Source organism: Pseudochaenichthys georgianus, chromosome 5, assembly GCF_902827115.2.
Source record: "Pseudochaenichthys georgianus chromosome 5, fPseGeo1.2, whole genome shotgun sequence".
In the NCBI taxonomy this organism is placed as follows: domain Eukaryota; kingdom Metazoa; phylum Chordata; class Actinopteri; order Perciformes; family Channichthyidae; genus Pseudochaenichthys; species Pseudochaenichthys georgianus.
In genome coordinates, this window is record NC_047507.1 from 23,867,212 (window position 1) to 23,884,764 (window position 17,553).

The 17,553-nt window shown below is 42.4% G+C and overlaps 1 protein-coding gene across 3 annotated transcripts in view; it reads right to left on the bottom strand.

The window, feature by feature from the left end:
- nckap1l (NCK associated protein 1 like) overlaps positions 1–11,055 on the bottom strand; it is a 36,199-nt gene extending 25,144 nt beyond the window's left edge. For all 3 annotated transcript variants that reach the window (XR_004552171.2, XM_034083160.2, XM_034083159.2), the window contains exons 1-12: positions 10,867–11,055; positions 9,349–9,459; positions 8,777–8,869; positions 8,121–8,177; positions 7,418–7,560; positions 6,687–6,777; positions 2,172–2,309; positions 1,711–1,759; positions 1,292–1,448; positions 567–623; positions 343–439; positions 14–123 (exon numbers count right to left, since the gene is read on the bottom strand). Coding sequence is in view for 2 of the 3 variants with exons in the window: in XM_034083160.2 (XP_033939051.1) it covers positions 14–123; positions 343–439; positions 567–623; positions 1,292–1,448; positions 1,711–1,759; positions 2,172–2,309; positions 6,687–6,777; positions 7,418–7,560; positions 8,121–8,177; positions 8,777–8,869; positions 9,349–9,459; positions 10,867–10,956 (1,193 nt within the window). In the remaining variant the exon portion in view is untranslated. The remainder of the gene's footprint in view (positions 1–13; positions 124–342; positions 440–566; positions 624–1,291; positions 1,449–1,710; positions 1,760–2,171; positions 2,310–6,686; positions 6,778–7,417; positions 7,561–8,120; positions 8,178–8,776; positions 8,870–9,348; positions 9,460–10,866) is intronic.
- Between the last annotated feature and the right edge of the window lie 6,498 nt (positions 11,056–17,553).

The following is a 17,553-nucleotide window of genomic DNA, read 5'->3' on the forward strand; positions in this document are numbered from 1 at the left end:
CAGTAGGACCTACTTGTCAACGTAGTCCTCGGGCGTCTTTATCTTTGGCATATTCTCAGAGTGCCTGACGAGCCACAGGACCTCGTCACGGGAGAATGACAGAGCCATGAAGACAAACAGGGCCTAAGGGATTTGATTGGCACACAGAACAGAGGCGTCATTCCAAATCATTCACCCCTCCTATCCAAGTATTCCCCAGAGTCCAAAATGTGTGCAGGATGGAAGCTGGATCAAACTACTGTTTTACATAAGTTATGCTATCAGAATTTCATTTTAGATTTATGACAATGTATAAACTCATTTAAATTCCTCGGCACAGCTGTTATTCCCGTTGACTTCTACCTTTGGTCCCAGAAGTCCAGGTTCATCCTCCAGAACTTTATATAATTCCTTCAGCGCTCCTCTCAGAAACTGCCTCCTCTCTCTGTGCATAGCTCCACTGGTAATAACACAGGAAATGGACATGGACATTTGGTTCCCACAGCTCATTTCAAAGTAAATACACATCAATGAATATTTATGACACAGAAATGTTCAAACTTTGCTTAGTTTCCTGTCAGTCTCACCTGTTGAGTAAAGCATGCTCACGGCATTCCTTGATGTCTGCAACTCGCTTGTTATATCTGAATTAAAATAAGAAATAGTTGTCATGGAATATCAAACATTTGAAATTGTTGACAGGAAAATTGTGGACGGATTCACCTTTTTTATTGTCATACTTGCCATGAGTCAAATCAAGCAATTTTAGGGGGAATTCACATTTGAGTTATTATTGCCTTGGTAATGTTATGTATTCTCCAACAGAACTACCAACATTAAAAACTGTTTTGTAAACTATAATATCAAATGAATTATTTCAAACAGTATGTTTCATTATGTTTTTATATTGTTTATTGCAAACATTCATCCTTTACAACCTTTTTAATTGCTTAAATGTTTTATTGTGTTATTAGCAATATTTGTTTTTGATGTGATCATTTCCAACCAAAAATCATAACATAAATAGTTGATTTTAAAAATCTTTATAGTATGTGGCCGTATTAAGCCTGCTGATAGACTCATGGTCCAGCTACTGTATTTAAATCCAGAATTAATCAAAGAAACCTGACGAGAGGTCCTTATCAGGAGATTTTAAAGCAGGCAATGAAATGAAAGTGGCTCTTAAGAGGAGATTGTTAATTGTTTGAAATATGAGGTTGAATTATCTGGCACAAATTGCCCATTATTGCTTCTTACATGTTCATGCATCACTAGTAATACTTCTCAAACTGTAGCAGTGCAGCTTACACACCCTTTGATGTTGATGAAGAGGTCCTCGGAGACCTTGTGTATGTTGAGAACCTCGTCTCTGGTGAGGATGAGGAAGAGGCCGCTCCGCAGAGCCATCTTCCACAGCTCTTGAGAGGCCTGGTTGGTGTTCAGGCTGCTGTGGCACAACAGGAAGCCGACTGCAAAGAGCACAGTCAGCCATATTTAAGAAACAACAACCTGTGGCGCTGGACGCCTTCTGCTTCATATGACAACTGGTAATGCCTCTGAGGTATAATAATGTACATAATTACATAATACATAATTGTATGGGTTGGATATCAGTATGTCTGAAATGTGCTTAAAAATGTGCAAACATTTTAAAACGCTGCATATGTTTATTACATTTATATGTTGTTAATAAATAGAACAGATGGCAGATTCAGTATGAGTAATACATACTTATTATCCATCGCTCCATCACCTCCATAGACAGGTATTCACATGCCATCTGTGATAAATAACAAGCCCATTAACTGCCAATACAAACACATTCATTATAGCCTTAAACGTGCTAAACCTACTGTATTAAAAAGTAAAACGTATCAGTTAAACGTTATGTTAAAAACATATTGATTCCTCCCGTGTTCTTTTCTTCCTTCAAGACAATATATTGTTTGTATCTTACTTGAAATAGTTACCATCATCCCTAAATATGGTAAAAGAGAAATACAAAAATCCACATTTATAATAAAGCTCAGAATACCTGGCTGTGTTCTCAAAAGACTTTCAATTAGGGCCATCTTTTGCTTAAAATAAATGGTGTCTTTTCAAAAGAAATTGTAGCCTGGAGGTTCCTTTTTTGGCTGTACTAGTGTTTCCAATATGAAGAGGCCACAGGCAACAGGATTCATAACACTCACAGTGTCGCAGCAGGCCGGGTCCAGCATGGCAGCTGGAGCACTCAGCAGGCTGAGGAGCTGGGCGCTACGCCACTGCTCTGCTGGCAGGTTCCTGCGTGGGTAGACCATCCTCAGAGACAGCAAGGCCGCTGTCACAGACTGGGAGAGACACGGAGAAGAAAAGGGAGGAAGTGAGAAAGGAAACTGGAGAGAGGCAGACACAGAAAGAGGGCACCATGACAGAGATACAGAGAGATGGCAATGCTCCACTATGAATTATAGCAAAAACCAGCTGGAGGCTGAAAAGCTGTGATTTTCGCACATAGGCATATTTTATGGTCCACTACACAGACCACACAGACGAGTCAGTGTGAAAGTGATGAATCATCTGACCATATGTCAACATGTTGTTATTTGGTGTCCTGCATCTGGCAGTTGAAACAAATAAAGTGTGATCTTGGAGAGGTTGAAAATGAAATGCACCTTTTTATCTACTGTCTATTATATCAGAATATATTGTGCAGACCTTTTGTTAAAATGTTTGCAAAAAGTCCTGATTAGTTCTGCTGAACATAGTGAGAGCAGTGTTTGCAGGAGTGCAGACAGCTGTGCCAACTCGTTCAGTTTGTGTTAGATGACAGTGCTATGGAAGTTTGATGTTTGAAAGGTACATCAAACATCACTTGCTATAACAGGCACATCTGGGCCTCAGATGTGCCCAGATGTGCCTGTTATACTGTAGCAGACATGTCCAAGGAGATTGTCCAAACATTATTTGCTTTGACGATGCTGGCTTTGTTTGACGCACATACAGGTCCATCCATCCATCCATCTTCTCCCGCTTATCCGTGGTCGGGTCGCGGGGGTAGCAGTTCCAGCAGAGAGCCCCAAACTTTCTTTTCCCTGGCGACATCAACGAGCTCTGACTGGGGGATCCCAAGGCGCTCCCAGGCCAGCGAAGAGATATAATCCCTCCACCTGGTCCTAGGTCTACCCCTTGGTCTCTTCCCAGCTGGACGTGCCTGGAACACCTCCCTAGGGAGGCGCCCAGGTGGCATCCTAACTAGGTGCCCGAACCACCTCAACTGGCTCCTTTCGACGCGAAGGAGGAGCGGCTCAACTCCGAGTCCCTCCCTGATGACCGAACTTCTCACCTTATCCCTAAGGGAGACACCAGCCACCCGGCGGAGGAAACCCATCTCGGCCGCTTGTATCCGCGATCTCGTTCTTTCGGTCATGACCCATCCTTCATGACCATAGGTGAGGGTAGGAACGAAAATGGCCCGGTAGACAGAGAGCTTTGCCTTCTGGCTCAGCTCCCTTTTCGTCACAACGGTGCGGTAAAGCGACTGCAGTACCGCTCCCGCTGCTCCGATTCTCCGGCCCATCTCACGCTCCATTGTTCCCTCACTCGAGAACAATACCCCGAGATACTTGAACTCCTTCACTTGGGGTAAGGACTCATTCCCTACTTGGAGTGGACAGTCCATCGGTTTCCTGCTGAGAACCATGCCCTCAGATTTGGAGGTGCTGATCCTCATCCCAGCCGCTTCACACTCGGTTGCGAACCGATCCAGTGAGTGCTGAAGGTCGCAGACCGATGAAGCCATCAGAACCACATCATCTGCAAAAAGCAGTGGTGCAATCCTTAGTCCACCGAACTGCAGACCCCCTCCCCCACGACTACGCCTCGAAATCCGATCCATGTATATTACAAACAGGATTGGTGACAAAGCGCAGCCCTGGCGGAGGCCAACCCTCACCGGAAATGGGTCCGACTTACTGCCGAGGACCCGGACACAGCTCTCGCTTTGGGAGTACAGAGATTGGATGGCCCTGAGTAGAGACCCCCTCCCCCCATACTCCCGCAGCACCTCCCACAGTAACTCCCTGGGAACTCGGTCATACGCCTTCTCCAAGTCTACAAAACACATGTAGACCGGATAAGCGTACTCCCAGGCCCCCTCCAGGATCCTTGCGAGAGTAAAAATCTGATCCGTCGTTCCACGACCAGGACGGAATCCGCATTGTTCCTCCTCAATCTGAGGTTCGACAATCGGCCTGACCCTCCTTTCGAGTACCTTGGAGTAAACTTTCCCGGGGAGGCTGAGTAGTGTGATGCCTCTGTAATTGGCACACACCCTCTGATCCCCCTTTTTAAAAAGGGGAACCACCACCCCGGTCTGCCACGCCTTCGGTACTGTTTCCGACTTCCACGCAACGTTGATGAGACGTGTCAACCATGACAGTCCTTCAACACCCAGAGCCTTCAGCATTTCCGGGCGGATCTCATCCACCCCCGGGGCTTTGCCACTGTGGAGTTGTTTGACGACCTCAGTGACCTCCCCCCGGGAGATTGGTGTTGATCCCCCGTCATACTCCAGCTCTGCCTCTAACATAGAGGGCGGAGTTGTCGGGTTCAGGAGTTCCTCAAAGTGTTCCTTCCAACGCCCTAACACTCCATCAGTTGAGGTCAACAACGTCCCATCCTTACTGTACACAGCTTGGATGGTCCCCTGCTTCCCCCTCCTGAGGTGTCGGACAGTTTTCCAGAACAACTTTGGTGCCGCCCGAAAGTCCTTTTCCATGTCTTCTCCAAACTTCTCCCACACCCGCTGCTTTGCCTCGGCCACGGATGAGGCTGCTGCCCTTCGGGCCTGTCGGTACCTTGCAACTGCCTCGGGAGTCCCTCGGGATAACAAATCCCTGAAGGCCTCCTTCTTCAGTCGGACGGCTTCCCTGACCACCGGTGTCCACCAGGAGGTTCGAGGGTTACCGCCCCTTGAGGCACCTAGGACCTTGAGACCACAGCTCCCCGCCGCGGCTTTGGCAATAGAGGCTTTGAACACCGACCACTCTGGTTCAATGTCCCCAACCTCCACAGGAATGCACGAAAAGCTCCGCCGGAGGTGCGAGTTGAAGGCCTCCTGAACTTGGGCCTCCTCCAGACGTTCCCAGTTCACCCGAACTACACGTTTGGGCTTACCAGGTCTATCCAGAGGCTTCCCCCGCCACTCGACCCAACTCACCACCAGATGGTGATCAGTTGACAACTCCGCCCCTCTCTTTACCCGAGTGTCCAAAACATACGGCCTCAGGTCCGATGATACGATAACGAAATCGATCATGGACCTTCTGCCTAGGGTGCTCTGGTACCACATACACTTATGAGCATCCTTATGTTCGAACATGGTGTTTGTTAAGGCCAATCCATGACTAGCACAGAAGTCCAGTAACAAACCACCACTCCGGTTCAGATCAGGGGGGCCGTTCCTCCCAATCACGCCCCTCCAAGTGTCTCCATCATTGCCCACATGTGCGTTGAAGTCTCCCAGCAAGATTAAAGAGTCCCCTTCAGGAGCCCCATACAGGACTCTTTCCAGGGTCTCCAAGAAGGCCGTATACTCTGAACTGCTGTTGGGTGCATAAGCACACACAACAGTCAGAGTTTTCCCCCCATAACCCGCAGGCGTAGGGAGGCGACCCTCTCGTCCACTGGGGTAAACTCCAACAACGAAGCACCCAACCGGGGACTTGTGAGTATCCCCACACCCGCCCGGCGCCTCACACCTTGAGCAACTCCGGAGAAGAATAGAGTCCAACCCCTATCCAGAAGTAAGGTTCCAGAGCCGACGCTGTGCGTAGAGGTGAGCCCAACCAGATCCAACTGGTACCGCTCCACCTCCCGCACAAGCTCCGGCTCCTTCCCCCCCAGAGAGGGAACATTCCACGTCCCCAAAGCCAGCTTCTGTCGCCCGGGTCTGGTCCGTCGAGACTCTCCACTTTCACTGCCACCCTTCTGGCAGCGCACCCGACCCCATCGTTGTTTCCCGTAGGTGGTGGGCCCGCGGGAGGGAGAAGCGGAGGTGTTGCCCACGTTGCCTTTTCGGGCTGGGCCCGGCCGGGCTCCGTGGCAAGCCCGGCCACCAGACGCTCGCCGACGAGTCCTCCTTCTGGGCCTGGCTCCAGAAAGGGACCCCGGGCTTCCTCCGGGCCGGGTATCCTCACTTCTTGTTCTTGTTTCTTTCACATACAGGTGCGTCATGTTATTGCTCCTGTTTGTACTGTCTTGTATAAATAATAACTTACTCACTGAAACAAAAGGTTTGTATGATTTGTGTTGTATTGTGTTAGTCTTGGGTAAAGCATCTGTAATGTACAGCTATAGTCTTCGTAGTTGCATGTCTGCATTCAACTCGGAAAGAGCTGTCACCTCATCCTCATCCAACACCTTTAGGAGGACGTCTGACCTCGTCACATTACATCAGTGCCCGTCCCCCCTTAAACTGTGCGGAAAGCTTGTGCATGCTGTTGAATAATAAGATGTAGTGACATTCTGTAACAAGACAGAAGTGTGTATCATTTCATATTTGTGTTCTCTATTTAGATATACAGCATTATTTGGACAAGGTTAATCAAATCTGACAATTTAGTTTATTTGACTGTGCCACCATCTCTGTTTAATTCATGTAAATCACAAACTGTTTATATAGCTTTGTATTGCACTGTATATAAACAGTGGCACATGGAGCTTACTTTTGTGTGAGGGCCAAACTCTTCCGTGAGCTTCTTCAAAGGATGCTCATACTCCACAAACATCTGGCCGAGCCGTGGGTAGGAGGGGTCACTGCAGGATCCAACACAGTATGCAATTAATCAAGGCGAAGGAAAAGAAGTAGGACATAATAATAATAGATCAATTCTAATACTGTGCCACTCTAGCAGTCCCTACATGGATTTTTACTGAAAATACTTAAGTCTGGGAAATGATATCATTCTTTTACAACTTTATTTTTGAGTGGTTGAAATAATGCAGAGTTGTTTCTTCTCAAGAGGCGTCCCCACGTGAAATGTAAATGTGATTCTAAAATGTACAGTATGTGTTTGTGTTCCCTGCTCACGTCTCAAACTCAGATAAATATCCTCTGAGGGAATAAATAAATATGCAAAGTGGGCAGACTCAAAATGTCAGATTACCACTTGGCACTCAGAAAAGGTTAGTGGTGGCTGCTCGATGTCTGCAGCAATTAAGATTGTAATTAATTTTGAGGATCAGAGAAGTGTTCATATTGATGGATGTGGAAACTCGTAATGGCTTTAATTAAACCACTTAAATTAAGTGTTTGTTAATTGGAAAGCTGCGCATGGCAAATGCTTTCTGAATGGGGATTCTTTGTGCATATATTTTGTCAATTTCTTTTTCACTATGTAATGTTCAATTAATGTATCCAATCATATCAAGCACTAGCAGTATCATGTTTTCTCACCTGCTCCCATTGGTCATCTCATGGGCGCAGTTGAACATTCCCACCAGTGCCTTCTTATCATCGATACGAGACAGTGTGATGATAACAGACGTATAGGTGATGATCAGATCCAAGTAGTTCTTGGTGAAGTCAAAGTTAATTGCCTAAAATCAAAATGTCAGTGTGGTCAGTGGCTCGGAAATTACTGTTAGTACTTCAGTCTCATCAGGACATATGTCAAAATACAAAAGCATATACGTAATGCACAAGGAAAGAGATCCCACGCAATTATGATAAATACAAGAACTGAACAGAAGGAGGCTGCGGGCGGTGAGGAAAGAAAACACAACCTGCATTAGCAGGAAGGAGTAAGATAAGATGGACTTTTATTAATCCCTCGTGTTTCTCTGCATTTGACCCATCCTAGTGTTAGGAGCAGTGTGCAGCCATTTTGAACGGCGCCCGGGGAGCAGCGTGGGGAACGGTGCCTTGCTCAGGGACACCTCGGTAGCAATTGGTCTTGCCGGGACTTGAACTGGTGACCTTCCAGTTGCCAAGCCAAGTCCCTATCGACTTCGCCACCACCACCCACAGTAAACAACATACAGCAGATTGAATGAAGAGACAACTGAATGACAGCTTGTCAGATTAATAGCAGATGTTGTGCGGACTTCAGTGTTTTCTCTAATTTATAAAAAATATATATTGTATTCAGTATACTTACGATATCAAAGAAGCACTGACAGGCATCTATGGTGTTCAGCAGCTCATACACGTGGTCCTAATGAGGAAGAGAGAAGGATCGGTTCAGAAAACAGACATTTACACCATGGTAAGCCTCTGAATTGATTTCATAAACACATTCTCATGTTCAGAGATTCCTGTGGCCTAAACATCATTAAACATTTGCATATTTATTTTTATAACGTCATTATTGAGTAATTTTCAATCTTACAAAAACAGATGATGCATTGGCCTGGCTGCGACCTCCATCACAGATGTATGCTAATGTGAGGGGAGGTGTGACAAACTGCACAAAACACAGAGTGAGCTAAATGTCCTCCGTATTGGGAATAAAATCAGTTATTTTCTATGTAGAAATAAGCCACTTTATATGTAAATGTATTCCGGAAACATGAATAGCGGAAGAAAGGATTAATTAAAAAAGGAGAATAACAAACATTATCAATATCTTCTATTATCAGATTTGTTTTTGTATAGGAAAGTAAGAATAATGGATATTTATCCATCATCTTTGTAATGTTTGTAAATGTAGACAGTTGTTATGTGGTGTTGATGTTTCTTCCCCTGAAGTTGTCATGTAGGTCATTGTCATGCAAATGACATTCAAACCTTAACAAGAACTCAAGAGATCCTCACCCTGAACTCGATGACGTCCAGGAACGAGTCGTAGTAGCTCGTTGTGGCTGCCAACACTTCAGATTTCTGTCGCTGGATGCTGTTCAGATTTTGCTGCAAAAAAAAGTCATCGGAACTTTGGTTTTATGAAGCAAAGCATTGTATGATATTATTTTCAAATTGTTGTTAATTAACTCCACTTGCTTGTTGATAAAACCACATCAGCTATGGTCAAATGGTTAAATTAATGGATTATTGTAGTATGTAAACAAAACAGATGATTATATGAGATATAACCCGTGCACTGATATTATGAGCCATATCAGAAAATGAGTCTTGTAGACATTGTGTTATAGTTTTGAAAGGCCAGGAATGACATGCATGGGATCACAATATTATCAATTTGACCAAATGTCATAATGTTTTTTAGTAGATCACACAATAATTACTTACTAAGACCTAAATTGTCTAAACATTTTGTCTCAAGATCCAAAACAACTTCCTCATTACATCAAAACAAAACATGAAGATATAGTAAAAGCATGTCCGTGTTTATAAAGCAGGAATGGAAAAACAGTCGCAGTTACACTCACAATGTTTCCTCTGAAGTCAATGTTGGGGAATTTCTTGTTGATGTACTTGATGGCGGTCTCCATGGATTTATCTGTCAGGAGGGAGAGCCGCAGCTTAGGGTCTGCACAGGTCTGCAGCAGAGATTAGAAAAAGATAATGAGGATGTGATGCGAGCAGTTTGTACATGATACCGTAACACTCGGCCTGATTCACCTGGGCATGTATGGCAGTTAAACCCTTCATTTTTAAACACGTCTTCATGCCCGGTGGGTTCTCCTGACAGGATAACATTGTTGTTGTTTTTTTAACATTTTGACTGGCATCCAACCACTGGTTTGCAGAGCTAGCTTGTCAGATGATCAATCCCCAGACTATCTGTGAAGACTGTGGGCAGAATGGGTAATATTTCTATCCCCGCCTCCCTCAGAAACCCTGAAGGTGACCTTGAGCAGAATAGTTATTGCTGAACTGCTCCTGTGAGGCTGACAGTAGAAGGCAGTGTGCAGCTCGTAAGTCTGACTGCAGGAATATAAAGTAATGGATGCATGTTCAGCACATCTCTACCAGGCTCAAAATAAGACTGCTCTTCCACTTCCCCTCATGAAAATACATGCTCTAATAGGGAAACTGAATAGGGGATGTGTGTGTGTGTGTGTGTGTGTGTGTGTGTGTGTGTGTGTGTGTGTGTGTGTGTGTGTGTGTGTGTGTGGTGTGTGTGTGTGTGTGTGTGTGTGTGTGTGTGTGTGTGTGTGTGTGGTGTGTGTGTGTGTGTGTGTGTGTGTGTGTGTGTGTGTGTGTGTGTGTGTGTGTGTGTGTGTGTGTGTGTGTGTGTGTGTGTGTGTGTGTGTGTGTGTGTGTGTGTGTGTGTGTGTGTGTGGCTGTGCGCACAGAACACAAAACATTTTATATTTTCTCATGAGTGAAACTTCTTGTATGTCACGTTCAGTCAAGATGAAGCAAACATTCGTTCTGTGGAATCAATCAATATTAGTTCATTCCATTAACCCTGTAATGTCTTATTTTACTGGTCTGTTTGCATCTAATCTGATTTGTGAGTTTCCTAGCATTCAGTTTAGAATAACTCAAACTAAAGTTGACGGACAGCTCAGACTGACTTCCTGTTCGCACTTCCTCTTTGGAGAAATAAGCTCACTTGCAGTTAGAACACAGTTCTGCATATACAACAAAAGCTAATTGTTTAAAAAAACTCACATTATTTCATTACAACAGTTTGAGTTACAGCTCCTACATAGTTTATTGATTTTAAGTAACAGTGCATTACTATTGTATTAGTGATGCATCCTTATAAGACGCTGTAGTACTTTAGTGCATTACAGATCAAATACATTTAAGTTTAGCTTCATACAGTCATTGTCTATCCCTTGTGTTTACTTTCAAATATATCTTGGCATTGTGTAATGGCTATATGCAGTTAAACATTTTGAAAACCAATAAAGCGTAAGCGTATAACATGAAAGTGAAGTTCCTTATTTCTGTTACTCAGACCTCCGCCTACTTAAATCTTCCTGCTCCCTCACCTTTTTGATGTAGTTCATGCGGATTAACACCCCGCTGCCTCTCTCATTGAGGATGGTGAGTTTCTCTGCCAGTTTCTGTTGGTAGTCCATGGCTCCAGAAACACCAAACCTCTCTTTCCGCTCAAGCCTTGGCCTCCTGGTCCTGTGTAGCGCTCGAACCCTCGGAAACAAGTGCACCCAGAGCCTCACCCTGACACAAGGTCACATGGGGCTCTTTGGGGGGGGTGGAGTCATGACTTGAGAGCATACACTGAAAATAAATAATACAACAAATAATTAATGTTTGAGAGTCAATTTGCAAACTTACTGTAACTGGATATCACAATGAGAATATACATGTATTGGACATAACTACCTAAAGTTACCAAATGTTGGCACAATTAATACTTTGGTACTTTTGGATTTATAGTCAGGTTTCAAGAAATAACAGTCTTTAAATCTACATATTTATCACTAACACTTTGATTTGAATCTGGACAGAAAACATATGTTGCATATACCATTATATGTAAATGAGGGGCAAGGTCGTGTTTCCTGTCTGTTAAACTGTCTTTTGTGTTGTGAATAGTTTGAGCTACTTCCTCCTGCTCTTTAAAAGGACTCCTGTAAACAGGGAACTTGGTCCAAACTATATGATTGTTATTTAAAATAGTGTGCACTGAATATATAGTAATATTACAGAAAAAATAATGAGTAAATTAGAAAAAAGAGGAACAGGATGGAATTGTCAGCCCAGACCTGAAACAAAAGGAATCTCACTCCCCACAAGATGTCACTGTCTACCAAGTGAAGCTGTGTGTCTCTGACGGATAGGGGATCAATTATGCAACCGTAGATACATTTTTCTCCATCGATTTTCATCTATCCGGGAGAATTTGATTCCTAAATGTGCAATAACTCATCTTGAGAACTCAATCTCACACCCAAAACTTGACTTGGATGAGATGCATTGAACGCTATAACCACATGTTAAGTTTTGTTTGACCATCCTTTGTTGTGACTTAATTGGATCAAAAGACTCCTGCATTTTGGGTTGGAACCTTGTTTCAATGTGTCGCCTTGCCTGCATCCTAAAAAATAACATATTTAGAAAGTGTCTTATAAATCTGTGTTTTTGTGTTTATGTGTGTTAGCGGATTTAGAGGCCTGTATAACAGGAAAGCAGCCGGGCGGTCACACTACTTCCATATCAAGCGATTGTCACATCCAGCATAATTACTGAGACTAAAGACTTTGTCATGTAAACTAGAAAGGCCCAAAGTTATTCAGCAACCAAGTGTTGTTTTCAGTTTTTTTCCCCACAATTGCCTATTAACTCCTTTTAGAATTTAGTAACAGTTCAGGAAAGTGTAACCTGAAGGCAGCAGCCTAGAGTACTGTAGAGCTTAGAGAGAGAAATTGTCTTAATGAGAGTCACTAAAGTCAACCACAGCGAGCACAGCAGTATAGCAAAGCAATGATGGATGTTAAGTGGACTTGAACAAATGATCTGTTTATTATTTGTTTGCTGGCAGAAGCTCAGAGAGCGGTAGACAAGTTAACAAGGCTGTCTGGGAAAGCACACAGGAGGATGTGGAGGTGGGAGGAGAGCAGGGTGCAGGGAAGGGGGCTTTGTGGATAGGGTCACAAAGCATATTAACCTCTGTGAAGAAATAAAAAAATGTGTGTCCTTACCTGACTCATTATGAAAGAGAGAGGTGAATGAATCTGCTTGGTTTTCAGTGCATGCATACTCATGATTTTTTAATCCAGGTACCAGATGCAAAAGCTGTAGTGGAAACAGGGTTTCTAGGCACAACAACAGATTTGACAGTAAGGCATATAGAGTACATAAAACAACTGAGATCAGAGCTACTGTAACACCGTGCTGAACAGACCTTTGATCCAGGTTGGCTTGAGTTTGAAATGCATGCTATATAGAAAGAGACATGATTTGAGTGAGATTCAAAATATGTTACAGATTTAAACCAATACTGTAGGCATCCTCGACATAAACCAATAAGCATTGAGCACTATACAAAAAAAATGTTTAAGAGCATTTAGCAACATTAAAATAGCAGTGCAGGAAGTATAATGAACATTTTGGTTCCTATTTCTTGTTGTAATTGTATGTAATGTATGGTAATGTAATCTATTGGAGCACTTGTTAGTGTAGGCTTGAAGTATGAAATACTGTTTGAATGACAACAGAAATGTAGGTTCAGTCAGGAAAGAAAGGATCTAAAGATTATGGACAATTCTTTCAACGTTTGACTGATTAATGTCAACCATTATATATGATTTTATAAGTCTGGATGGATATTCCACACAAGATTTCAAAGAATATGAATAGGTAATGGGCTAACTAAGAGTCATAATGACTACTTATATGATTAAACTAGTAAAAGGGAACAGATGAAATGGCCTTAAGGACATTAAGATATCTGGTGCCATCTGTGTGCAGGAGGAGGTAAGGGTAATGATAGAGGGGCTGCAGCCCAGATGTCAAAAGAAAGATGGAAAAGCGCAGATGCCTGCCTTATAAATCCAAAACAGCCAAGTATAATATAGGATGCTGTGGTATATTTGTTACCCTTCTACCAAACGTATTAGCAAAACTATCTGAGAGTCTTTGTGAATGGTTTTTCAAATGTTTGATAAACTTCAGTTTATTTTAGCTTGAAGTCGCTAAATAGATATGTTTTGATTCATTCAATCCAAAACCTTTAAATATCTGTCTGTACAGGCACTACTTTTACTCAGGAAATAGGACCAAAGCAGAGCTGAAAGGTGAGTGAATACTGGATGTATAGCTACAGTATATTGCTATGACTGCTGCTTCATAGCAACACAGTAACCTTAGAAAACTTGCTAGCATTACTGAAATCAGAAAAACCAGATCGTATCAACTACCACAAAACACAAAAGAGTACTTACTCGCTTTTGTTATTAATCCTCTAGTCTAAAAGGTATTTAAGAAGAGGAAAAGATGCATGTCAATATTTGCTTGGTCACACATCTGACAATAAAGTGGAAGTAACTATGTCAGTTTCTCAGGTCTTCTGAGACCAAACATTTAGTGTAACATGCTAAACATATTAAGTCCATTAAGCTCCGCCTTTACACTCGTTACAATAAGGTGCTCCTCTGGTGCTACGCATCGGAAATATTTTCTAACCAGTATGGCTAAAAATGACAGGTCTGTTTCCAGCGTGTAAAGTTGACTAGGGTTTGTTGATATAAAACAACAATGAATTGATATACAGTATTCAACATGTGAAACTTACATTTTTGGACTTCTTTTGAGTTCATTGCAATCTCCCACATTGTTGTGTTAACATCAGACACCGAGGCGCATGGGCATATTCCCATTCCCATATTATCCACAGCTGCATGTTTCTGCTTTTGTGTATTCCCAGGCTTTCATCAGTCATTTGCATCTCCCTTGATCTACATGTATTACATTTGGAGAATCCAGATGGCCCAACCCAGGTCATAATGACTGGCAAGGCATTCAGCTGAACTTAATTGGTGTATTTCTTGGCAAATGGCACAGAATGAAAATAATCCTGCCAGCCATGCATGAAAGGTAAGAAAGTGAGAAATTGTGAGGAATATTTGTGTTAAAAGGAAAGGTTCAACTGCTACTGATTTGGAAATATCCCAGTAGGGGTGCCGCTATAGCAACATCATTTTGGAGTGAGACCACCTGCTGGGGGCAGAATACAAACTGTTGTCATGTTTGTTATCAAAGAGTACACTGCCCCTCATGTTGGTATATGAACTACTGCACTAGCCCTGTAACTATCTTTGCATTTCTAATCCTTTGGCCTTTCAAAAAATCAAAGGAAGTGGAATTTCTCTTTTAAGAAAACTGGAGTAGATTCGGCCCCCGGCTATGACATCCTGCACAGCATGTAATTACACATCTAAATGGTTAAACATATAGAGGAGTTAAAAGACACGGCATTCTTACTTGGCACGTCAGGACATGGTACAGAGACAGAGAGAAAACAACTGGGGGTAATGTATAGCCCTGATGAAAAGACCTAAATGTTATTGGTAAGCAGCAACAACACCCCATTAAATCTTAACACTTTGACTGCTTACAGGCAGCAGGGAACATGATGAGTGAAGATACATGCAAGTTCAAATACACATGACTGATGCTGATCCCCTCAGAATCAGACGCACTTTATTTGCTAGGTATATAAATCACAAGGAAAACAGGCTTTTCAACGTTAAATCTTTTTTTGTTTGCTGGCTGGATATCTGCTGTAATTATGTTCCAACACCTAAGGGGACTAAAGTCTCTGAAAAGAATGATCTTTATAGCTGGCAGGAATTATGTCTAGTGCCTATAAACAAATGTTTTCTATGAACGTTCTAATAAAACATGTAGTGACAAGCTTTAAAAAATATTATAATGTATCATTGGAAATATGTACGAGTATCAGCAGATCAGACTTGTAAAATAAGTTACCCTTACTTTGGTATAGGCAAATTAAGTGTACTGCAATTTGAGGGGAACCATACAATATACTTTCAAGACGAAAGCAATACACAATTAAATATATGTGTTTTCTACAGGCAAAACATATGTGCATGATAAGCACAGAAGCATTGGTTTGCGAAAACAGTTGAATTGCTTCTGCATTTTCCATTTAGGTGGTTAAAGTAGACTAAATTCTAACAACTTGTTAGGTGTTAAATCTCTAAGTAAACTGACTATATGCTGTATGTCGTATATCAAATCAGAATCTGAGGAAGAAATAGTGACTATATCTTTCAGACAAATTCAGAGGATGTAAAAAGTGAAAGTACAGTAGAAGTTAGAAATGATAAAACTAAGTTACACATTTTCCTTAATAAATGTAATTGTAATGCCAAAACTAATATACTGTATGTTCCTCAGTTATTCCTGCTGTTTATTGAATCAAAGGTAGGTATTTATGCTTATTATGCTGATATTATTAATAGTAATTAGAGTCTTTGTGGTTATCGATGTTGCAGGATTAGTAGCTTGCACAGAGTTTAAATTTAGAACTTTTTTTTTTAAAGGAATTCCTATAACACTCCTCCTATTTTTCTATAGTTTATTGTAGTTTCCTGTATGTTGTCACTTTCCGTCAGATGGTATCTCCACGTTGAGTCAGTCGTTTTCTCTACTCAGGCAGAGAGAGAGAGAGAGAGAGAGAGAGAGAGAGAGAGAGAGAGAGAGAGAGAGAGAGAGAGAGAGAGAGAGAGAGAGAGAGAGAGAGAGAGAAGGCCATACAACTGGAAGGGATGTGACCGAATGACCTAAATGACCTGAGGCTGGTTTCCTCAAACTCAGGAGGAGTGTACCTGCAAGACGCCAGAACTGCCCTCCTACTTTGTCCAATAATTACTAATGTGACCTGAGGTAAAAGGTGGAGGGAGAATTATGACGAGGAACTGGTCAAATGTGCATGCAAGTACGGACTTATACACCCTTCACAGTGGGCAGCTCCAGTAAGTGCATGCCAGAGGGAAATTCACAGACTTGTAAATCCAATAAACTGGAAAGACTTCACACAGCCAGCTGAGAGAGAGAATGAGAAGCAGGCACATAGACACATAGACACATAGACATTATAGTAGCCGGTCAGGGGACTGAAATAAAGGGAGGGGGTAGTACCTTTTGAAGGATGGAGTTAGACAGTAATCCCCTCAACTAGCCAGGGGTTCAGCTACCAACTGTTTGTTTCAAATTCTGTCTGAGAAAGTGACCTGTAAAGCTCGGTCAAAACATTTTAGATATGAGAGACGATAGTGGAAAAGATATTTATTTTTACAACAAGGGAATAATAAATCAACAAAGTTGATAGTTTGAGCATATTCATAGCAGAAGCTGTGAAATGTGTGGAATTGCTCAATGGTCCCCACTGCACAGATGGTAAGACTATCAACTCTGCAACACTTTCCAAAATACTGCACAACTGTTATGTGATAGCTGCATTTGCCGGCCCCTCTCTATGCATGATCAAGCACAACTCCAGAAGACCACATTTAGAGGTATTGATAAAAAAAATCATTAAATAATAACATTTAACTAGCCCCCTACAGTAATTCCCCCCCAAAAACCCAATTCACAAAAACACTTGAGTCGGAAGCCAGCACATAATGTGTATGAATCTCTACAGGTAAAAGTATATATCACAAGGTTTGTTTTCTTTTTCACAAAAATCTTTCCCCCCCCCGTACCCTGCTTTGCTCTGGCGTCTCTGAGAGCCTGTCAGGGCTCATTTAGTCAGGGTGTGTCCCCTCACTGCACATTGAACTTTTCAAAGACAAATTAGAGCTATATTAACAGAGCAGTTTCTTCTACTCAGAAAAAAACCACCTCTTTATATTTTCCACCTACTCTGTCTCAGTTTAGTGACCAAGATAATGGTGTGACTGCCCAAACACAGGAGCATGAAATAACTCAAAGTCAATTTCAGAGGTAAAAGCAACAGTGCTGTGCTTATAAAGGGCTACAAATATATCAGGTACCATAAAAAGGGTGACTTTTATAATTGGTCAAATGGCAAAGCCTTTTGCCTCCGAGGCTGATGTTTTTACTTTTATTATATTAACAAGATTGCTAAAAATTGTCAAAGCTTCAGTTAAAAGAATGCAAATTGCTCACAGACGGCCTGGCCCCACATCGGAAACAGGTCAGCTGTCTGCCAGCCGCTCAGCTGG